The 24,215-nt window shown below is 48.0% G+C and overlaps 1 protein-coding gene across 1 annotated transcript in view; it reads left to right on the top strand.

Moving 5' to 3' along the window:
* Positions 1 to 24,215, top strand: part of TLL2 (tolloid like 2) — a 146,393-nt gene that overhangs the window by 108,062 nt on the left and 14,116 nt on the right. Inside the window, exons 10-16 of the mRNA XM_054435408.2 lie at positions 950 to 1,052; positions 8,954 to 9,070; positions 10,232 to 10,377; positions 10,869 to 11,064; positions 19,158 to 19,283; positions 20,013 to 20,173; positions 21,460 to 21,640. Of these exons, the coding sequence (XP_054291383.1) occupies positions 950 to 1,052; positions 8,954 to 9,070; positions 10,232 to 10,377; positions 10,869 to 11,064; positions 19,158 to 19,283; positions 20,013 to 20,173; positions 21,460 to 21,640 (1,030 nt within the window). The remainder of the gene's footprint in view (positions 1 to 949; positions 1,053 to 8,953; positions 9,071 to 10,231; positions 10,378 to 10,868; positions 11,065 to 19,157; positions 19,284 to 20,012; positions 20,174 to 21,459; positions 21,641 to 24,215) is intronic.

Genomic DNA, 24,215 nt, shown 5'->3' with positions numbered 1-24,215 from the left:
GAACTTGCATGGGGGTGAAAGGCCAGGGGAAATCTGAACTCTGCTCTGGGCCATCTGCCAGGGGAACCCCCAGCTGGTGGGCTGCAGGGGGACCAGAGCCAGTTCATGGGTACAGCACCTGTGTGCTGAGGCCCAGCCCGTGGGACCACCCAGCCCTCCCCATCCCCCTACTAAGCAGTCACCAGTTTGGCCATGGGAGCATCCACTACCTGACCTCAGGGATGTCCAGACAGGGCTGCCAAGATGCTCCTCATGACAATCCCTCTCTTTTCAGTGTTTATACCATAGTGTTCCCATTGGCTTGGCCCATCTGCCTTTCCCCTCTTCTCTGGGCTCCCCAAAGGCAAAGGACCCTGTCTTACTGATCTTTCTATCTCAATTGGCTAGCACAGGCTGACACTCAGAAGGTGGTCAACAAACAATGGTGGAATGAATGAAAGAATGGACTAACTGTAGGAAGGTCGTTAGACACACCACACCTCAGGAGAGTGAGGTCATGGCTGAGGGGAGGTTCATCACAGAGATGTTCAGATGCACTCAGGCTAACCCCAGACCCTTTGGAATGATTGATGATGTTATAAGATCTTCTTGTATCTCTGAACTTCGCTGACCCCTTACCTCCTTCCAAATCCCCAGTCTCCATGCGCCCTGGCCAGTCTTTTTAATGCATCTCGCTTTCTGTAAACCACCTAGTGACTTCAAAAGCTCAAGTGATTCCCCAGACAGAACCGAAGGACCCATCTCCTTCTGTTTACTCCCCATCCTGCTTAAGGTTTATTATTTAATGTCCTTAGGTTTCCTGTGAGCATGCTTTGGAGACAACACTCCTACTGTGGTCTGAGAGTTCTGCATGCTAAAGGGTAATGTGAGAACACCAGTATGCAAGATATATCTTCCCAAACTCCTCAGGCTTTGCTGCCAAAACTCACTTTATGGTAATTCTTTACAGATCGTATTAAACTTCACATCCATGGATTTGTTTAAAAGCCGGCTGTGCTGGTATGATTACGTGGAGGTCCGGGATGGTTACTGGAGAAAAGCCCCCCTTTTGGGTAAGTTGACTTTAGACACCGTTAAGAGGGGAGTGATGGGATGTTCCCTGGGATGCTGTTAATGTCTGGAAGGTCCACCTTGACAGCGGTCACAGGAAACTCTCAAGGGCCTCTATCATTGTAAAACTCTGAGCACTCCATTTGGCCACACATGTTAAAAGCTTTTAAAACTGCAAATACCCTTTGACCCAGCAATTCCACTTTTTGGAATTCATCCTAGGGAACTAATTAAGGAAGTGTGCAAAGCTCTAGCTACAGGGATGTTCACTGAAGCAGGAAAAATTGCAAGCAATTTAAATGTTCAACAGTAGGGTTTGGCTGAATAAATTATGATCCATCTTTTTATTGGAAAACTTCCCAGCCATTAAAAATGAAGTTGTAGTTGACTACTGATACGGAAAGGTGTTCATGGTACACTGTTACACACAAAAAAGTATGTGATAAAAATAGAATAAACAGTAGGATTCCATTTTGATTAAAAAATACTTTTATGTATTTTATATATATATAATGCAGGCATTGCAAATGTAGATGGCTTCAAGGATAACATGTAAATGAAGGAGATGGGATTTGTATAATAAAATAAGGAGTGGTGGGGGGAGTGTGGTGAACTGAACACTAAATATCCTGTCCAAAATTATTCAAACCAAAATGACTTAAAACATGTGTACAGGCTGAATTAACTAGAAGACACCACTTTGTGATCTGCAATATAAATCTCAAGTAAAATTATAAATATACGTAGATAACACACTGGTTATTTCAGGGTGATAGAGTATTTTTAAAATGTATTCTGTTGTTCTTGGTTTAGCTATATTTTCCAATTTTTCTATGATGAGCGTGTATTGTTTTGGTGAGATGAATAGGGCGTGAACTCACCCATGGAAAGTTAGCTTGGAGCTTTGAGTGAGACATAGTGGGCAGGTAGTGTAACAAGAAAGGTTAGTTCAGCCCAGAGATGAAGGGGTGGCCTGCCCTTCCACACCTGTGGGTATTTCTAGTCGGGTGGGATGAGAGACTGAGAAAAGAAATAAGACACAGAGACAAAGTATAGAGAAACAACAGTGGGCCCGGGAGACCGGCACTCAGCACACCAAGGACCTGCACCGGCACCGGTCTCTGAGTTCCCTCAGTTTTTATTGATTATTATTTTCATTATTTCAGCAAAAAGGAATGTAGTAAGAGAGCAGGGTGATAATAAGGAGAAGGTCAGCAAAAAACATGTAAGCAAAAGAATCTATGTCGTAATTAAGTTCAAGGGAAGGTACTATGCCTGGATGTGCAGGTAGGCCAGGTTTATGTTTCTCTCCACCCAAACATCTCAGTGGAGTAAAGAATAACAAGGCAGCATTGCTGCAAACATGTCTCGCCTCCCACCATAGGGCAGTTTTTCTCCCATCTCAGAAATGAACAAATGTACAGTCGGGTTTTATACCGAGACATTCAGTTCCCAGGGGCAGGCAGGGGACAGTGGCCTTCCTCTATCTCAACTGCAAGAGGCTTTCCTCTTTTACTAATCCACCTCAGCAGAGACCCTTTATGGGTGTCAGGCTGGGGGACCATCAGGTCTTTCTCATCCCATGAGGCCATATTTCAGACTATCACATGGGGAGAAACCGTGGACAATACCCAGCTTTCAAGGGCAGAGAGAGGTCCCTGCGGCTATCTGCAGTGCACTGTGCCCCTGGTTTATTGAGACTAGAGAATGGCGATGACTTTTACCAAGTATACTGCTTGTAAACATTTTGTTAACAAGGCACGTCCTGCACAACCCTAGATCCCTTAAACCTCAATTTCATACAACACATGTTTTTGTGAGCTCCAGGTTGGGTCAAAGTGGCTGGGGCAAAGTGGCTGGGGCAGAGCTACAAATTAACAACATCTCAGCAAAGCAATTGTTTAAAGTACAGGTCTTTTTTCAAAATGGAATCTCTTATGTCTTCCCCTTCTATATAGACACAGTAACAGTCTGATCTCTCTTTCTTTTCCCTACATCTCTCGTGGATGACAGGGGAGGGTTAGCTTTGCCTAGAGGACCAATGGCTCCAGTGTCTCGGGAGTAGACACTGGGACTCATTCAGCCCAGGAATGGCAGCCGTGGTGGAGCTGGTGAGAGAGGCAGAAGTGACCAGGAGCCAGATGGGAGGGTCTCAGCTGAGAGTGTATTGTCCTTACTTGTAGAGGGGTCTGTAGGGTGGGCTCTGGCTTGGACAAGTCTAAGCGCTCAGTGAGGACTTTGTCCCTGGCACATATTCATGTGAGCAGAAAGCCCAACTTGTTATGCTGCAACTGACGAGCCTGAGAGTGAGCTGGTATGGGATGGTTGGCCGAGATGGAGATAGGAAAGAAGGGAGAGGGCTAAGCTGGGGCGTGTCACTGCTAGACCGAGCCCTGACTTCATGCCAGATTCTGGGGAGCCAAGGCTGAGGTAGGTCAGAAGAGGCTGGACAGAGGGGTTGGCTGGACTCAAGGTAGCCTGGCAGACATTAATCTTTCGTATGACTGAGGGGTCCCAGACTGCCAGCATTAGGAGAAGTCAGTCAGGTAGTCAGCTGTCCAGGTAGACAAGCGAAGAAAGTGATCCCCAGGCCAAGCACGGACAGGAGCGCGTCTACTGCAGGACCAGTGGAGTCCGCCCCACAGTGGCAGGGCGGAGGATGCCTGCCTGGATTTCTGTTTCCTGCCTACCACGAGCAGGCATGGCGCTGTCTAGCAGCCAGAAGGAGGGTCTGGCTTTACAGGTAGCACTGTTTGCTTGTGGCAAAAGACAGAGGGCTGGATTCCCAGTAGCAGAGGTTCCCAAACCTGGCTGGACATCAGAACCTCCTGGGAAGATTTCTATGAATACAGATTCCTGGGAGACCGTGAATTGGAATCCCCACAAGTCGGGTCAGAGAATGATCCTATTTACCTTTATATAAAAGGGCATGTGCCCAAATCTAGTACCACAAATGTAGAAAGGACCACAAATATGCCCATCTAACTGCTGAAGGTGATTACCTCTGAGGAAGGAAGCGCGGAGTTGGTGGGCAGCTTCAAACTTTGTTTTGTATACTTCTGCATTGTTTGAGTCTTTTGTAAGAACACATTCAGGTGTCATTCTATAATGAAATAATAAAAAGAGCTATGTGGGAGGAGTTTCGTGAGAACATCGGATCACAGACCCCGCAATCTGGCAGAGACCTTACAGTCACTTAATCCCACACTTTTATGAGAAAACCAAGCTCCCCAAATGTGGACTAACTCAAAGGCCACACAGCTAGTGGCTGAGATCAGACCAGAATTCTGATGTCCTGGTGAAGGGGAGAGGTGACTGCTGAACCCAAGGGGTGCCAGATAAAATACATTATTTGTTGTTTATCTGAAATTCAAATGTACTGGGCTTCCTTGAGTTTTGTTTGCTAAATCTGGCAACTCTCTACCCCCACCTCCCAGGAATGGGATAGATTTAAAGGCTTAAGAGGAGGAAGCTGTCTGTTACTGAAGTTCCCCAGAGAGGGCCAAGGCACGTTCCTGAGAATGGGCACAGGCAGAGAGATTTCCAGGAGTTCCTTTTTCTTGAACTTGAAACAAGATTTTCTCATTATAGATCCTGGCATTTCTGGCTACATTTCATTAATGAATTGGGACTTTTGCCGTTTGTTGGTGGTGGTGATGGTTTTTGTTTTGTTTTGTTTTTCGTTTTGAGGTTTTTTTTTGGCTCATATTTTACCCACTTTTACTCTGTGTGTGTGTGCGTGTGTGTGTGTGTGTGTGTAGAGTGCCAGCGCCTGTAACCGTCATTCTAAATTTGCAGTTCTCCTTTGCCAACTATTTGGCCTCCTCTGATGTTTCCAAATGCAGTTGTTAGTGAACTTTTGTGTTTGGAACAAGTGCATTGTGTCGGCCGAGCTGGTCCCTGGGAGGGGTCAGTGCCATGAAATCTGCTGGGAGGAGGCAGGTCAATGCCCCTTTGGCAGGAGGGAGAGCGGATTAGGGCGGATTGTGAAAGTATGCATCTTGCTCTGAAAACTGTGCATCGCATTTTTTCCCAGGGCAGTGTGTGAAAATCCAGGCATAATGGACGTATAACTTTTTATGAATGAACCCTTTATGACTCCCCATGGAGCCCACTTGTAGTGTCCTCATCTGCATTTCCTCTTCTTGATATCCTTATTAAACTCCTCCTCTAAATCCAGGAACCGGATTTCAGTGCAGGAATCTGACACCTTTTCTCTCGTCCAGTTTCTCTCCATCCTGCTTAGTCTCCTTGGAAGGAGGCTATTTTTCGAGACCCAGGTTTTCACATAGTGATTAAAGGGAAAAGTCGATTGAGAACATTTCATGGCTGGTTAAAGATATCAAATTGGTTTGTCAGTTTTGGGGGTCACTTATGATATTGCACCTAAAGAGGGGAGGAAGTTGGCTGCAGAGAGAGCTCATCCAGTAATCTTAAATTCTGTCCTGTAAATTGGATTCTCTCCCTTATTTCTGTTAGAGGAATTACTCTAACAATGCACTTTTGTATGCAGAACTGTCTTTGGGCATTCTGTATCACCACAATGCACACAAAAGCCCTTTTTCCCTCTTTCCCTGAAATAGGGAGAGGGAAGTTCAGAAAGGCCAGGCTGGCCAATCAGTGTCGTGTGGCCCAGCTACTCAGGCTCCCTAGCCAGGGGCAGCCTCCCAGATGAGCAGAAATGATGCAGTCAGTCAAACAGCCAAGCCTGGCATTTCCACAGAATTGCTTTATGGTTTGAGGCTTTGATCTTCATTCCTGCTTGTCTGTTTCCAAACTGGAAAATGGGGATGACATCTACATTACTAGAGAGTAGATTTGATGTCTATCTATCCAAAATTGTACAATGTTCAGAACCGTACCTCAGTCAGTGAAGGTTTTCTTTTTTTTTTTTTTGATGGTAGTGGTGGTGATGATGAAAAAGGTGATACTGATGATGAAGGTCTCAGACTGCTCCGGTTAAAATCCTGCTCTTACTTATAGCTTTGAGACTTAAATTCTCTGACTCTCAGTTTTCTCGTCTGTGAAATGGGATTAATGATAGTACCTAATTCAGAGAGTATTGGGATGAAATAGATAATCCATGTAAAGTGCTTAGGACAGTGTCTGGCATAGACATAGTCAATAAAAAAGGGCTTTTATTAGAACCAGTATGGTGAAGATGAGAACACTGAGACATCAGTTAAGGGACAAAGTAGAGGATTCTAGTTAGGAGTGACAAAGTGATTTGGGGAGAGTGCTTAGGAATAATTTGTAATTTGTTCTACGAAGTCTAGTTTTGCCAAGGCTGTAAAATATACCTCAGGCTGCAATTCCTGCCTCCTGTCGAGTACTCAGCAGAGACAGGCTGTCTAATGGCCCTTGGGTGGTGCGTGGTTCATCTCATCTGCTTAGGTCCTTAGGAGACGAGGCAGTGAAAGTCTCCTTCTCTTTTGGAAACAAGCCTCAGTGGCTGTGACAGCTGGGTTTTAAAAGGAGAAACTTGGATTTGAAACTTGGGCTAGGCTAAGAAGGAATTCCTTTTGTGAACCGGCACTGTCTAATTGCTCCGTGTCCTCATTGGTAAGCAGTACTTCCCCAGGCTTGCCTGTCATTTTCCAAAAATCACTTGACACTAATTGGCCGTGCCAGAGAAACCATTACTGAAAATTTAGAGGCTTCTGATGGATTTTTTCTTGCCAAATTCTTGGCAGGAGTTTCATCTCATCTCACTTAATATTAATCTCCCCAAATCCAAAAGGCTACAGGTGGTCAGAATTGGAAGGAAGCAGAGGAGATTAGCAGCCTTTACCCCCATGTTTCCCCAAACCATGTACAACACAGTTGGCCCTTAGGAGATGCCTACAGTGGCCTTTACTCCTCCCCTAACCTCACCTGCTCATAGCCTCAAGTGGTTTGTCCACTGCCTAACATAGCACTGGCAGTAAGAGTACCCACGACATATCTGTGAAATGGACTTAAAAAAAATTCAGATATAATTTCTGGACCATACAATTCACCATTTAAAGTATACCAGTCAATGGTTTTTAGCATGCTCAGAGTTGTGTCACCACAATCAATTTTAGAATATTTTCATCACAGCCGGGCGCGGTGGCTCATGCCTGTAAACCCAGCACTTTGGGAAGCTGAGGCGGGCAGATCATGAGGTCAGGAGAATGAGACCATCCTGGCTAACATGGTGAAACCCCATCTCTAATAAAAATATAAAAAATTATCTGGGCGTGGTGGCACGCGCTTGTAGTCCCAGCTACTTGGGAGGGTGAGGCAGGAGAATCCCTTGAACCTGGGAGGTGGAGGCTGCAGTGAGCTGAGATCACGCCATTGTGTTCCAGCCTGGTGACAGAGCAAGACTCTGTCTCAAAAAAAAAAAAAAAAAAAGAATATTTTCGTCGCTCCGAAGAAGACCCATACTCATTAGCAGCCACTTCCCATTCCCTGTTGCCCCCCATAGCTAAATACATTCTCTGAGTGACTCATGCAATAGGTGCTTGGTAGAACCATGGTCTTCCAGTCCAAATGGACCGTGGCTGGCCTGTGTTCTGAACCAGTCAGTAAAGATGAACCCATCTCCCACCTCGCCCTGGGCTGCCATCCTGACGTGGCAGTAGGGATTAGATGGCCAAGAATGACCAGGTACTTGGAAGACCAGGCCTCTGTGGAGGCTCCAGATTTCAGACCATGCACCCAAGTGTCTAAGAAATACAAATGTATTTATTTTTTTTCCCAATAACAAAAGTTTGTCTATGATGATCCCCCTTTCCAGTTTTGGTCAATTTGTATGTCCTGGTTGGGGGCATAGTTTATGCCAAGGCATGGTGGTGGCAGGGGGCGTCTATCCTGCCACCCTGACTGGCATTGCTGGGATGTCCTCATCCCCAACCAATGAGTCCTTTGTCCAGATAGAGGCTACTGGGCTTCCTCCTTGTATCAACCCTAGGCCAGTTCAGAATGGTGCAGGTCTACATTCCCCTAGAAGCTTGGGAGACATTATATGGCTCCCCTAATCCTCTCGGCTGTGAGAAAGTCACTTCCGTCCCCCTCTTGGGCCTGGAATCATGTTGCTGCCATCCTGCCACACTTTGCCTGAAGAGCTCTGCATGCCTGTCTCATGGCCAAATGTCTGGACAATCACATAGACACTTCTATGCTGACCTTGGGGGGTGGGCACAACAGGGGAATCCAGGGTCTTGCTGCCACTCTGGACTCTGCCCAAGGACAGAGGACACAGTTTTGTGCTTCTCTTAGATTCTTAAACCTACCTGGGATCTCTTTCTCAAGGTGAGATGGAGAATGGGTCCTTTTAGGGGCTCCCTGCTGCTCTCCCGCTAGTCCTGTCACTCCTCCATCCTAGGAACCCTCCTATGGCTACCAGGATGGGGGAAAATATGGTGCATCCTTCCAAATCTTTGCTATTGCAACTAGGCTTGTAAAATGTAAATGCCAAGATGGTTTTATTTCTTTGCTGTGTTTTCCCTGGCATCCCTTCCCAAGGCAAGGAAAGCAGAATGTCTAATGCCCCCAAAAGGGAAGGGTATACATGCAACAGGAAATACCAGGAAAGGAAATCTGCGCTATTCTCTCACCATTCTTCCCCCGCCTCACCTTCAGAGCCTCAGCAACACCCCTCGGCAGGGGAGAGGCTGCCTGGGTTCTTCTCTGGATACTTTGACGGGAATCTGGAATTCTCCTGAAGTCAGCCTGAAAAAGAATTAAGTCACACATTATTGTGTGACTCTTCCAATCCCATCTTTTGATCCTGTGTGTGCTACAGGATAAGTTGTCCCAGCCAGGGTTATTGCTCACTTCAAACCACGTGTGAAGAACCTCAGCTTCCTCCTAGCCTGAAGCCAGTGCCTTCTTGCTGTCCCCAGGGCTCCTAACTGCTTCTTTTTCCACTTTCCAGGCAGGTTTTGCGGCGATAAGATCCCGGAGCCCCTGGTCTCCACGGACAGCCGGCTCTGGGTGGAGTTCCGCAGCAGCAGCAACATCTTGGGCAAGGGCTTCTTTGCAGTGTACGAAGGTTTGTGCGTGGTGAAAGCGGCTGCTCGGTGGCCCCTCATAAGCTCTGTCCTTCCCAGACAGCCCACTGTCCCTCTCTCAGCCCAGACACTCCAGGCCAGAGTCACGGGGGTGGGGGCAGCTACCGCAGGGGGCAAGCAGAGGATTCCACAGCCCCTCCCACGACATTCTGGAAGCAGAGGCCAGCTGTGCCCACTTCAGAAGTAGTGCCATCCTTCTGACGCCATCCCATTCAACCCTCATTCCAGGCCAGCTGAGGAGTTGGCTTCCCCCATACAGGATGGTACTGGGGGGATCTAGAACCCTGTGGAAATGATAGCAGCCTCTGAATTGCTGTGTGAGCCTAAGCAAAGAATCTGACCTCTCTGGGCCTCTGTTTGTTTCCTTTGTGAAAAGAAGACTTTGGGCAACATCAAGGAATTTCCAACTGCGTTTCTTAGAAGGGCCTCTGAGGCTACCCTGGTGGCTGAGTAGAGGGAACCAATAGGTCTGGGCTCTAGGCAGCTGCCACCAGGCGATGGTGCTTCTATTTCTTCTATGTCTTGAGCTTCTCTGGCTCATTCCCCACCCCACCGTACCCTCTGCTAAAAAAAAAAAAAAAAAAAAAAAAAAATGGGGAAACTACCAGAAAATTATCAAAGGTCCTTTGGCCTTACATTACCAAGGGTCCTTTGGCCTTAAATTATTACAATTTTAGAGAGGCCAAAGTTTTGTCTTTGTAAAATAAGTAATGTGCATGTGTGCGCATGTGTGCACGTCTGTGCGCACGGGTCCTTTCCTACCAGCGATCCTGTACCCTCTACCTTCAATCACCTGGGGAACTTCGCGGCTGCGCAGGGCTCCCCCACACCCACTGGAATCAGAACCTCTGGGGGGTGTAGCCCCAGCTTCCACAGTTTGCAAACTCCCCCAGGCGATTTTGATGCACAGCGAAGGTAGAGAACCACTGCTTTACGTGGTTTTTTCTTTATATGAAAAAAATTCCGAGTTAAAGACAAATGCAATCGTGCCTTTCTGGAGGCACGGTGTTTGTGCAGTGGAGATGAAAATGTTGGTGAGCGGAGCCACCTAGTGGTGGCAAGCGCTGTTTCCCTCCCCCAACCTTCCTTCCTAAGATCTGACCAGGGTCCCCGTCTTCCTCTCCTGATGTCTCTTTCTAAAGCTACCTGCGGGGGAGAAATTAACAAAGATGCCGGTCAGATTCAATCTCCCAACTATCCGGATGACTACAGACCTTCCAAGGAATGTGTCTGGAGGATTACGGTTTCGGAGGGGTTTCACGTGGGACTTACCTTCCAAGCATTTGAGGTGAGTGCTGCTCAGACCGGCTTCCCAAGGAAACGGCACTTTTGCGAGACACCCTCCACTCTGTAAAGATGGGTTTTCATTTTTGGCTAAAAACAGGAACCTAAGAGGCCATTCTCAAGCCCATGGTGAATTGTGCCCTGACATCTGACGTCAGCATCTATGCAGGCTTTGAAATGGGGTTCGCCACCTTTCTGAGGGCAGTAAGAGAGATTGAAAATAATAATCTAAGTGAAAATTCAGGATGGGATCCAGGGAAGTTTGGTAGAATTATTCTTCTCTGTTTATCCTCTTAGAATCTTCTCAGCTTGATTCACCCTTGACTTCTGCAAGTAAGGAGTGAACTAGGAAGCAGCATGGAGAGACCTGGGACACACTTGGGTCCTTTGGCCTCTTGGTTAGATTTTGAGAATGATATTTGGGTTCTCTTCTTAAATCAAAAACCTTAAAGCGGAACCATCTGCCATCCACCTTGCCTCTGTTTCTTCTTTTAGATTGAAAGGCACGACAGCTGTGCATATGACTACCTGGAAGTCCGGGATGGCCCCACGGAAGAGAGTGCCCTGATCGGCCACTTTTGTGGCTATGAGAAGCCGGAGGATGTGAAATCCAGCTCCAACAGACTGTGGATGAAGTTTGTGTCCGATGGCTCTATCAATAAAGCGGGCTTTGCGGCCAATTTTTTCAAGGGTATGAATTAGCAGTTTGTTTCCACTTTTAGGCACAAGAAGAAATATTGCTCCCCCGGCCTAAGACACACAAAACCGTATGGAAGCTTACCACCAAACAAGGCTCCCTGCAGAGAAAAGGCAACGACGCATTTTAGAGCTGGGTGTGGGCCCCCAGCAGAGTTCCCAACTGATCAGGAGCAGGCTCAGCCTTGGCTTACACACAATAGGAAGTTCTATACTTGGAAATTAGATCTAATAAGTTTACAAGGGCCAAACTACACGGTAGTGAAACTGAGCATGGAATAACTGCAAATATTTGGATAGCAGCTATCATTAATTGATCACCTACTGTGTACCAAGAACTGTGTAAGGTACTTGACTTACATAATGTCATTTAATTCCCCAAATAACCCTGTGAGTTAGGTTTGGATCAGGGCTGGGAAGGGCTTCTCAGGATCACGCAGGTAGTTAAGTGGCAGATCAGGGATCTAATTCAGTCTGCCTAATTCCTAAGCTCAAACTCTTTCTACAACATTGCCACTATTCCTTGATGTGGGCCAGAGAGGCAACCCAGGTGTTCAGCTCCTGGAACATCAGTGCCCCTAGACTACATGCTTACCCCCACATGATGGGAGTCGGGAGGAGAATAAGGGGTGGCACTCTGGGAACAAATTTCCGTGTTGCCCTAGGGACCTGCTGCTCTGTAGGGTCCTGATGGAACCAGGCCCAGAATGGCACCGGCAGGCGCAGCTTTCCTGGCGCCAGAAGAGCCAGCTTCCAAGCCTCCTTTGAATGGGCAGGTTCTCCTTCTCTGCCGTCAGGCCCCTGAAAGCCCTGAAGACCACACCCTAAGAGGGAAGCATGGCTGCTCCCCACTGCCTTGGGCCTGGGCGCCCAGGAGCACAGCAGCAGCCCTTGAGTAGAGACATTCGGTCCTCTGCTGCTGTGGCCCCTTAATCAGTGACCCCACTTCCCCAGCCCCCCTACCACTTGTGCTTGCCCAGAGCCTGCTTTCTCCTCTTCCCTCCTCTCCTAGGACTCCTGGCTGAGCCAGCACAGAAATCCCAGTCCCTCCCTTGCTCCCATTCTCCCCTTCTGCCCCATCTTAGACCTTCTCCCAGGTTCTATGTGAACAGCCTGGGTGTCAGAAGAACCCACTTCTGCAGTGTCACCCAGAGCAGGCAGCCATTAGTCCTTACTGAAGCCTCAGTTTTCCTCTCTGTAAAATAGGAAGAAGGATGTCTGCCCATTGTACCTAAGCAATTGTTGTGAAGCCCCAAAAAAGGATGGCTGTGGAGGCACTTAAAAGCTGAAGTGACAAACAAGGGGTGGGGCTGTTATTTTTTCCTATTTTGAGGCATTGGGGAAGAGCAAAAGCCAAACAGCAGCAGAGGAAGAATCATGATGGCGCTGAAGGATTGGAGACAAAACTGAGTTGCTTCTTTCTCAAGCCAAAAAAAAAAAAAAAAAAAAAAAAAGCCCGACCGACCATAGCAAGTGTATTTTGAAAGCAGGTCAGCTTGTGATTGCACAGGGAAGATATGACAGCCTTGGTTGAGGTGCCTGGAAATTCACAGCCCCCACCCCACCCTGGCCCAGCCTGCACATGCCTGGTGTCTCCCAGCCTGGGGTGGCCCCTGTCTGACTTGGCAGCAGTGACACTGGCTGGGTGGCCTCAAGCAAGTTGCATGATTTCTCCAATTGCACAGCTTCTGTTGCACAAGCTCCAGTCTCTCTACCTGGAGAGACAATGCTGCCAGGTGATTGCAAGGTTGTCATCAGGAGAAAATGGAATAGTGCAAGTCAATACACCCAGTGTAGTGTTTAGTCCCGTTCATTGTCTTTGCTAGGGAAGGAATCTTTGAGGTGGTTATTCTTTCTGGAAAAACCGATGCGACAATCTCTTCTTGCTATTGTGATGGACTGGTTTCCTATTCCTGTTGTAGCAATTTACCACAGGCTTGGTGGCTTAAAACAACACACACTTATTATCCTACAGCTGTGGAGGTCAGAAGTTTATCCCATGTTAGACTGGGATAAAATCAAGGGGATGGCAGGGCTGCATTCCTTCTTGAGGTTCTAAGGGAGAATCTATTTCTTTGCCTTTTCCAGCTTCTAGGAGCTGCCTGAATTCCTTGGCTCATGGTCCCCTTCCATGGTCAAAGCCAGTAATGGCCAGTGTGTAATTCTCATGCCACATTCTCTCTGCTGCATCACAGACCACTGCTCCTGTCAGCACATCTCCTCCTTCTGACCCTAACTTCCTTCCACCTCTTTCCCTTACACGGACCTGGTGTTGACATTGAGCCCACCCAGATAATCCGGGAGAATCTCCTCATCTCCAAGATCCTTCATTTAACCACACCTGCAGAGTCCTTCTTTCACCTACTTAAGATCCTTAATTTAACCACACTTGCAGAATCTTACATTAAGGTAACAGATTCACAGGTTGCAGAGGCCAAGCTGTAGACAGCTTTGGAAGGCCTTATTCTGCCTACCACATGTCATGAATGATTATGAGGTTGTCATTCTAATTCTGTTTATTCTAGTCCTCTTGGCCTTCTCCTCCCCTGACTTCCACCCCGGGTTTTGTAAGTTGGGTGCTGGGGCTCCATTCCAGGGGGATGACTGGTAACCACTGACCATCCACACCTCACTGCTGATGCTGCTGGTGATAAGCAATGCACAGTTTTGAGAGTACCAGTTAAAGCTGGAGATTAGGCTTGTCAGCTTTAGGAAATTAAAAAAACAAAACAAAACAAAACAGGATGTCCAGTTACATTTGAATTTTAGATACAGAATGATTTTTTTAATTATATGTCCCAATTATCACATACTGCGCTGGGAAGTGATTGATGGTTTATCTGAAAGTCAAATGTAACTGAACCTCCTGAATTTTTTGTGGAAAACTTACTGGAGATGCCAGTCAGGGCAATGGAAGGTATTTCTCTGATGCTAAACTGGTTTGTAAGAGACCGAGGAAGTGCCTGGACCTGCTCAAGTAACCATGATAGCTGGCTCCATTTGCTGGTTAGAAGACGCCACCTTCTCCCTCCCCCTCATCTAGTGTGCATTCAACATTCATCAGTCTATGTGTTGGTGCTGGGGCTGGAGACGCCGAGGAAAGCACACAGTGGTTGTCCTCAAGTGCCCAAGGTGGTAAAGGAGATCAGCAGCAAATGTGCAATGACATTGCCGTGTGGGTGTGGACCTTGGTGGAGGCTGTGAGACTCAGTCTGCGACGGGGCCCAGGTTACCCAGTGTCCTACTTGGAGGGCATTTCAATTTGCAAACATCTTTTCAGATGCCTGTCAAAGTGTGGACTAAGACCCACCCAAAGTGACTTAGTGCACAGACCCAGCTTGACTTTTTTATGGTTAAAACAACGGCAAAGAAGAACATTTAGAAAAGAAGAATTATACAACATTGATCTTGACCATGAATCTTAAAGTAGGAATCAGGATTAATAGAAACCTCATCTAGACCTATTAAATCAGGGAAAGGACGTCTACTGAATGCTGGCCACGTGCCAGGATCTAGGTTATCTCACTTTTCTTCATTACAATCCCCTGGTAGGAATTATTATTGCCCCCGTTTTCCAGTTGAGGAAGCTGAATTCCTAACATGGCTGGGCTGGAACTAGAGCCTGGATCTGTAGGATTCCACAATCCACTCTCTTTCCACTAAGGAGACCTGAAAGCCACAGGGAAGGAATGTGAAGGGGGTGGAATTTTTCCTCAGTGTTTGTGATTCGATTCTGACCCTGGTCACCTTTCTGCCTTCCTGATACCACAGGGGTGTAGGCAAAAGGGCTCTGGACGTGGCAAGTGGAGTCTGAGGCGCTGGTCCCATGTTCCCTACTAGGTATTCACTCTCTTGCAGATCGGCTTTCCTTTCTACGACCGGCCTATACCTGCTTTGCTCCTCACTGTGGTCCCAGTGCTTGGCACACAGTAGGCTCAGTAAATACCTAGTGAGCAATGAAAGAACGGATCAATGAATGAATGGGGCTCAGTTTCCCTGTTGGTGGAGTGGGCATCCTGCTGCCTGCTCTGCCTCCCTTGCAAGACTCTCTGGAAGAAGAGTGGGTGAGAGACCACAGCCTCGTGCAACACTGTCCAACAGAAATGGGATGTGAGGCCCAACCAGAAGCCACGTAGGTGGCCTTGAATATGCTGGCAGCTGCCTTACAAAAAAGGAGAAACCAGTGACATTGATTTCAATGATATTTTTATTTATTGTACAAAATAATATCATTTTAATATGTAATCAATATACACAATATTAGTGAGAGATCTTAGGTTTTTCACACTAAGTCTTGGAAATCCAGCGTGTGTTCTATGCTCATGGCACATCTCCACTTGGACCAGCTGCATTTCAGGTGCTCAGTAGCCACATGTGGCTGGGGGCTGCAGTATCAGACAGCGCAGGTCAGGAGACTGTACCCAGCCAGCTTCCCCAGCCCAGCCTTTTCCCAACAAGGCCATCAGTCAGATGCCCTGTGAACACCACGTACCTAGTGCGTGTGTCAGAACTTCTCCAGTGAAAAAAGCTGGAAGAGGAGCTCAAAGGCCCAGCAGAAGAGCTGGAGCAAGCCAAAGAAGCTCTTGCCTTGTTGCCAATTGGCAGGTGCTCTGCCCAGGGCCCAGCTGGCGCCTGATCCTGGCCAGGGTGCCAGTTGGTCTCTGCACCCGATTCTGGTGCCAGATGGCAGCCCCTCTCAGAGCATACTGGCTGGCAGCAAGCAGAGCACCTTACAATTCTGGTTACTTTGGGAGAAGGCAGCAGCACTCAAGGGTTGGCAGGGCCATTTTGGTCCTATGCCCCCCACATAAAGAATTAAAGGATTCCCACCTCGATCCCTCCATCCCCCTATCCCAGTGCTGATAGGTCACCATGAAGGGCTTGGTAGGGGGACTGGCTTCCCTCAAGGGATTTCTTCAAAAGCCTAAGAATATGCCCTGCCTTCCCTTTCTTAACTTTCTCTGAAACAATTTTTGGGATCCTGCCTGAGCCATCTCATCATCTAACTACTTCCTTCTTTCGCTAATTCCACCTGGACCATGAGAAGACTCCAGAGCTCCTGCTATGCTAAGCTGAACGCTGCTTCCAGTCTCTTCTACTGCCACGCTCTCCCAGATTTTTCTGGGAGGCTTGGCCTTGGCCTTGGCCTCTGCAGCCCAGAGCAAGCACGAGCCGGTGGGCTTGGAGCAGGTGCTGCTTTACCACAGTGGGAGGCCCCATGCACCTCTGTGCCATCCAGCCAAGCTGAAGCAGGGCTGTAACTGGCCAAACATCTCACGGCTCTTGCTAGAGAGAGCTCAGGTGTAAAAGCATGCCTTTCATCTACCTCCCAAAGCCAAGCACCTTACCTTCTAGTCTCTGGAGGAATTGTATTTTCTTTGCTTTCGCCCTAGGTCCATCCACTGGACTCTCTCCCTTCACTTGGCTAGGATGGTGCCAAGAGACTTGCTCCTCTGTGCGCCTCTTTCTTGCCTATGTGTCCTGCCTACAGCCACAGCATCTTCTGGTATCAGAGTCTCCGGTAGCCCTCAGCCTTGGTCCTTTGTCTATCTGTCTCTCCCAATGGGCTCTTTCCTCTGTTTCCTTCTGCCTCCTCCCTAGGTCCCCCAGCCAGTGTCTTGAGTTCTGCTGTGCTGCCCTCCTGCCCATCCATCTTCCTCCACTGGCCCATCCTTGAAGCATTTTCCTTCTTTCTGTTCTTGCCTTGTCTCCCTTCCCTCCTCAGGCCTGCACTGCTCCATTCCCACCTGGTCCAGGTATGCCCAGGGAACCTTATCTTTTCACTGCCCCATCATTGTGTCTCTCTACTCACTGGAAATTTGAAAGCAGCTCTGCTGCTGTCTATCATGATGGCTTCTGTGTGTCGATGGTCTGTATGCCAGGTACTTCACATGCATCGTTTTCAGTCGTCACAACCCTAAAAGTAAATATTATCATTCTCGCTTTAAAGCAGGAGGGAGGCTCAGTGAGGCTAAATCACAAGCAGTCACCCAATTTATTGGAGGAAGATCCGCTGGAGGATCCACCCCAGGTCTGACTCACTTTAAAGCCTGGACTCTTTCCGCTACTTTTTATCAACTATTTTCTTCTTTCTGTACTTTTTAGCGAATGTCTAAGAAAATATTTTCAATATGGTAAGGTGATAAAAAAGTAACTGCACACTTGTTACTATTTTAGCATACTTATTACTTACATTTATTTGAGGTGATGGGCAACTTCAGCTCCCTGCCTGGATTGTCTCTCTAAACCCAATCTCCCCTAATAAGCAATTAATTTATGTAAGTTTTTATTGAGCCCAAGAGTACATCACCATTAGAGTTACCCAAGTTCACTGTCCACTATGTGAAATGATGGGATATTTACAAACCCTCCTTTACCCAGTGAAGTGCAACCAGGTTGATGAGGAGTCTGTGCATCGCAGACAAGGGCGACTGGAAGGAAAGGGGTATACTTGAGTTGGAAAAGGGCAGGGTAGAGGGAAGCTGGATGATTGGAGGGTTTGTGTTTCCTGAGGACCAGTGGATTGGAAGTTGTAAGGAGTCAGACTTTTGTCCCGATAAATACCTTTGAAAAGTAGTGAGAGTCCTGTCTCTGGGAGTTTTCAAGCAGGGTCTGAAGAGCCATCTCTCCAGAACGTTATTGAAAGGATTCCTGCCTGAGAGGGCATGACTGGGTAACTTTCCAGATCTTTACCGACTCATAGATGTTCTTAATTTCTTTTAGTTTATGTGTAAAGAGTTATTTCAAGATTTGGTGAACAACTATTTTTGTTGTTGTTGAGACAGAGTCTTGCTCCGTTGCCCAGGCTGGAGTGCAGTGGCATGATCTCAGCTCACTGCAACCTCCGCCTCCCGGGTTCAAGCGGTTCTCCTTCCTCAGCCTCCCGAGTAGCTGGGATTACAGGCATGCACCACCACTCCAGGCTAATTTTGTATTTTTAGTAGAGACGGGGTTTCACCATGTTGCCCAGGCTGGTCTCGAACTCGTGACCTTGTGATCCACCCGCCTCGGCCTCCCAAAGTGCTGTGATTACAGGCGTAAGCCACAGTGCCTGGCCAACAACTTTATGCTTACCGTGTTCCTACCTTCCACGGTGCTGTGGACCAGAACTCTCCTTCCCACTTCTCCCCATATCCTTTCTTCTTCCTACGTTCAACTTTTTTGAAAAAGATGTCTCAACATTTAGTTGTCCCGTCACTAGACTCCTCTCTAGGTCTGCTAGGCCACATCCCACATGCTCTCTTTCAGGGCTAGCATAGCTGGCAACAGGTAATCATATTTTTCCTTTTATTTCTAATATTTGTTTTGGTTTTTCTTTTTTTCAGTGGCACGTGGGTTAATGTGTCTGGGGAGCGTCTCTAATGACTTCCAGGTTCTCCCTCTGAACAGCACCGATGGCATGCTATATGCTGTTACTTAGTCGCCCCAAATGCATCACTAGGCACTTGGTGCTGAATCCCATCCAACGCCCCTGCTAACTCAGCCTCATTATGGCCTCTTCCAGCAGGTTTTCCTGGGAGCACTGGCTAACCTAAGAGCCCGTGTTTTCTGTAACCTTGAATATCTCCCTGTGCATACCTCTCTTAAGAGTATTTCTAAAACTCCTAAATAACAGATTCTGTCTCTAAGAGAATACTAACACATCTTCATCTAGCAACATGTTCTTTGTCTTCACCCTTTATTTAATATCTCTGAGAAGTTGCATATTTATGGGGGCAGGGGAAGTCCTCAATTCCATGGCTTTAAAATGGATGAAGTCTTTGGTATGGAATGTTGTGAGATTTTTTGAAGTCTCAAATGGCCGATGACCGAACACCTTAAAGAATTCACTTCTCCAGGCCTGGCCTTCTCTTGGCAGAGCCCACCCCAACTAACAAGGTGTTCCTGCTCGTGTTGTCAGTGTCCTGCCTTCACAGTAGCTGCTGCCTGGTTTTCAGAGGTGGACATGGCACTCTTTGGGAGGCAGTCACCAGGAGTGGCTCCTGTTTCTTAGAGGACACTTGCTGGTGACACTGGGATGTGGAAGAGTTGGGAACAGCCAGGAGGCTTCATGACAATGTAACCGGGGTCTCCTTCCTTCCCCACCAGAGGTGGATGAATGTTCCTGGCCAGATCATGGCGGGTGCGAGCATCGCTGCATGAACACGCTGGGCAGCTACAAGTGTGCCTGTGACCCTGGCTACGAGCTGGCCGCCGATAAGAAGATGTGTGAAGGTTGGTGTGGGACCTGCCAAGCTGGAATGAGAGGGAATATGGGACAAGTCTTCGGGGAAGTGGGGCAGAGATGGGGCAACCAGCTGGCTGTGTAGGAATGATGGGCAATAGGCAGACATGGTGGAAGACCCACCTACTTCCTAGAAGGAGAAACAGCCTGACAGCTGTCACAAATGTCAGAAAACTGCCCAAATTACATAGAATCTGCCCTAGAGACTGAAATCAAAGCCATGGTTTATTTTCTTCTATGATTGTGTGAAATTGACATGATTATTAAAGTAGGAAACAAAAGCAAAGAAAAACCGTGAGCACTCCAGTGACTCAACCGATAGCACTTTTCATCCATCCTATTTCTACCTGGCTTGTGTTCCGTCTTCCTTGTCCACGTGCATGAATCTGCTTGTTCATGCAAGCTTGGTATGGTGAGTAGCTTGCTGCAAACATTTCTAATTCTCCTTTGGCCCAAGCCATAGGGAGCCCCCAGCTCTGCCACTGGGTGAAAGGAAAGCACAAATGCATTCATTGTTTTTAAAAGCAGTAAAGATTTATCCCCAATTTTGTTCCTTCAAATATTCAGTTGAAACCATTAGTTTTGAACAACGGACACTGAATTGTCTAACATTTTAAAATTATTATTACAGAACAGCACGGCTCTATTGCTCCTGGTGGGAAATCATAGTCACCTGGAGCCAAAGCCAAATGAATCCTGTTTCTGTTTCCCCCGTGCAGTGGCCTGTGGCGGTTTCATTACCAAGCTGAATGGAACCATCACCAGCCCTGGGTGGCCGAAGGAGTATCCCACAAACAAAAACTGTGTCTGGCAGGTGGTGGCCCCCGCTCAGTATCGGATCTCCCTTCAGTTTGAAGTGTTTGAACTGGAAGGCAATGACGTATGTCTCCATGCTCTAATTGATTGGGGACTGTATTGAGGGGTGACTCAGAGCTGGAAACCAGTGAGGGGCTGGGAGGGGAGGGAGATGGCTTGTGTTGGAACTGAAGCTTTGGACAGTCTTAGGACGTGCGCTAGCAGAATCTGGGGGAATGTTTTCTCCAGCAGTTTCAGCCGCACGCCCTCTGCAGATAGAGCACCTCTGGCCCTCTTGTCGCTGATACATCCAAGGAGAATCGGGACAAGAGTGGAAGAGGCAGATATTGGGGATGGGAGGTGTCAGGACTGGGCTGTGAATCTGGGGAGCTGGTGTGCAGCTGAGGTGAATAAAGGGGGTGAGGATCAGCTAGGGACAAGGACACTACAGACAGCCTGTTTCCTCTTTCGGGCAGTGATCATGGATGATCAAGTCAGCTGAGGTCCAGGTAGCACCCTACAGCTGGAGTGCTAGTCAGGCATGCCTACGTCTGCACCTTAGGCTGGAGGGACACCCTGGGGCACACAAGCCATTCCTGAGACTCCCCTCCCCACCCCAGCTGAGCTGGGGGTCTCACCTTGAGAACAGTACTGGTGTAGCTCTCACCTGATCAGGCCTTCGGGGTACTGGAAGGAGACCTCAATGCTGACGACCCCAATGCATGGAGACCATGGTGCCCATGAGGGTGTCACCCCAAAGTGAATATTGTGCAGAAAAAAATAATCCTTGAAAGCAATTGATAAGACCCCTTAGCAGTGAAGTTCTTTTTGAGAAAAATCATTGCTACAGCAGGGAACATGAATTCTAGTCCTAGCTCCAGCACTGCCGAGCTATGTGACTTCAGACAAATGTCTTTCCCCCTCTGAGCTTGTTTCCCTGCCTGAAAATGGAGTCAGATTCTGTCGGTGGTTTGCAGATTTTTCCTCCTCCTCTCCCTCTTGCTTCTCCCTCCTCCTCTTCTTATTTTTCTTCTCCTTCTAGCAGTGGGGCCCTTTCTTCAAGTAAAATTTCATGCGGAAGCCTAATATATAGAATAAATTAAAGCAAGTCTACAATTATGGGGATGCAGGTTTGGGAGCCCTGTGCTCTTGTGCCAGGGGATGGCACCCCCACAGAGCCTCAGTGGGAGAGCCAGGGGTCCTCCTATGCCCTCTGGAACTCATTCAAATAACTGGCGTAGCAAGAGTCAAGGGACCCTCCCCCACACACACACGTAGGGTGAGGCGCTCAGGAAGCAGGTGCAGCAGTGTGCTGGGGGTCTGGGGTGGGGACAGGGACTCTGGGCAGCTCCCCATCATGCTCCCTTGCAGGTCTGTAAATACGACTTTGTAGAGGTGCGCAGCGGCCTGTCCCCCGACGCCAAGCTGCACGGCAAGTTCTGCGGTTCTGAGACGCCCGAGGTCATCACCTCGCAGAGCAACAACATGCACGTGGAGTTCAAGTCCGACAACACCGTCTCCAAGCGCGGCTTCAGGGCCCACTTCTTCTCAGGTATGCGGGTTCAGAGGTGAGGCTGATGCAGTGCGAGTGAGGTGGCTTTGCAGACTCCAGGCTCTGGGGTCCCTGGCCCCCTCCTCTCTCTCTCTCTGCTTGCTCCTGCATCCCTCCAGGTATGGCTGCCTTGGAGGGGCCGTGCTGGATCCAGGGCTTTTATATATCTGTTGGTGGCTGTGTTAGTTTCCTAGGGCTGCCATAACAAATTACCACAAACTGGTTGGTTTAACACAACGGAATCTTATTCTTACAGTTCTGGGGGCCAGAATGCCAAAATCCAGGTGTTCGCAGGGCCATGCTGCTTCGGAAAGTTCTAGGGCAGAATCCCTCCCTGCCTCTTCCTAGCCTGTGGTGGCTCCCAGCAGTCCTCGGCATTCCTTGCCTTGTAGCTACATCATCCTGATGTCCGTCTCCATCTCCACATGCCCTTCCTTCTTCTCTGGGTCTCTGTGTCCGCTCCTTTTCCTAGAATGACTCCAGTCATTGGATTGAGGGTTGATCCTAAATCCAAGATGATTTCATCTCAAGATTCTTAACTAATAGTTCTGCAGAGACTCTATTTCCAAGTAAGATCACATTCTAAGGTTCCACATTGTATTAGTCTGTTTTCACAACATACCTGAGACTGAGTAATTGATAAAGAAAAAGAGGTTTAGGCTGGGTGTGGTGGCTCATGCCTGTAATCCCAGCACTTTGGGAGGCCGAGGCGGGCAGATCACGAGGTCAGGAGTTCTAGACCAGCCTGGCCAACAAGGTGAAACCCCGTCTCTACTAAAAATACAAAAAAAAAAAAAAAAAAAAATTAGCCGGGTATGGTGGTGTGTGCCTGTAATCCCAGCTACTCGTGAGGCTGAAGCAGGATAATCGCTTGAACACAGGAGGTGGACGTTGCAGTGAGCCAAGATGGCACCACGGCACTCCAGCCTGGGTGACAGAGCAAGACTTCATCTCGGGGCAAAAAAAAAGAAAAAAGAAAAAAGAAAAAGAGGTTTAATGGACTCACAGTTTCACATGGCTGGGGAGGCCTCACAATCATGGCAGAAGGCAAAGGCACGTCTTACATGGCTGCAGACAATAGAGAATGAGAGCCAAGTGAAGGGGGAAACCCCTTATAAAATCATCAGATCTCATGAGACTTATTCACCACCACAAGAACAGTATGGGGGAAACCGCCTCCATGATTCAATTCTCTCCCACCGGGTTCCTCCCACAACACGTGGGAATTATGGGAGCTACAATTCAAGATGAGATTTGGGTAGGGACACAGCCAAACCATATCACACATGAACAGGAATTTTGGGAAGATACTACTAAACCCACTACAGCAGCCCATTGGACCTTACTTCTCAAACTGAAGGCCATGAACCCTCAGGGCCAGTACAGCAGCTGTAGAAAAAGCCCATTCTCCTTAGCGTGGCATCTGGTGCTGGACACTGCCTTGGCCCACCTGTTCTGCCAGCCACATTCCCTCTGCAGGTGCCCTGTGCTCTGATCACGAATAATCCCCCCACTGTTCCCCCACGCCATCACCTTCTACTCCTAAACCCCCATCCCACTCTGTCTTCATACCCTCTGCCTGTGGCGTTCCCTCTCCCTGGAATATCCTTCTTCCCTCCCTACTTAGGAAACTCCTACTTCAACCTGAAGACTCACAATGCCACTTTCTGTAACATTCTCTGGCTTCATTTTATTCCTCTATCTTAGTCCATTTTGTGCTGCTATCACGGAGTACCACAGACTAGGTGATTTATAGTGAACAGAAATGTATTTGGCTAATGAATCTGGAGGCTGGGAAGTCCAAAATCAAGGGGGAACATCTGGCAAATGCCTTCTTGCTGTGTCATAACAAGGTGAAAGGTACCACATGGGTGACAAAGAGCGGCAAGGGGGTCAAACTCATCCTTTATCAGGATGCCACTCCTGCAGTAATGAGCTCTCATTACCTAATCACATTTAAAGGCCTCATCTCTCAACACTGTTGCATTGGGGATTAAGTTTATAACACATGAACTTTGGGGGACCCATTCAAACCATAGCACCCTCTTAGCACATTGATTGTTCTCTCACCAGTGTTCCCATAGCACTATCTCCTTCCCTTCCATTAGGGCTCTTGTCACCAGGGCCAGCTCCATGGGCCTGTGGCCTGTGCAATAGCACAGAGCCTGTTCTCGGAAGGGCCCACACTAGTTTAAGGTTCTGTTGTCATCATCTTGAAATTCATGGCCGAGTGTGGTGGCTCATGCCTGTAATTCCAGCACTTTGGGAGGCCGAGGCGGGTGGATCACGAGGTCAAGAGATCGAGACCATCCTGCCCAACATGGTGAAACCCCGTCTCTACTAAAAATGCAAAAAATAAGCTGGGTGCACTGGCGCACGTGTAGTCCCAGCTACTCGGCAGGCTGAGGCAGGAGAATCGCTTGAGCCAGGGAGGCAGAGGTTGGGTGACAGAGCAAGATTCCGTCTCAAAAAAAAAAAAAAAGAAATTCATAATAGTGTTTGAACAAAGTTCAGATCTTGCACTGAGCCTTGCAAATTGTGTGGCAGGTCCTGCATGTCACATCATATTAGAGGG

Source organism: Pongo pygmaeus, chromosome 8 (genome assembly GCF_028885625.2).
Source record: "Pongo pygmaeus isolate AG05252 chromosome 8, NHGRI_mPonPyg2-v2.0_pri, whole genome shotgun sequence".
Lineage (NCBI taxonomy): Eukaryota > Metazoa > Chordata > Mammalia > Primates > Hominidae > Pongo > Pongo pygmaeus.
This window is presented reverse-complemented; position numbering and strand designations above follow the sequence as displayed.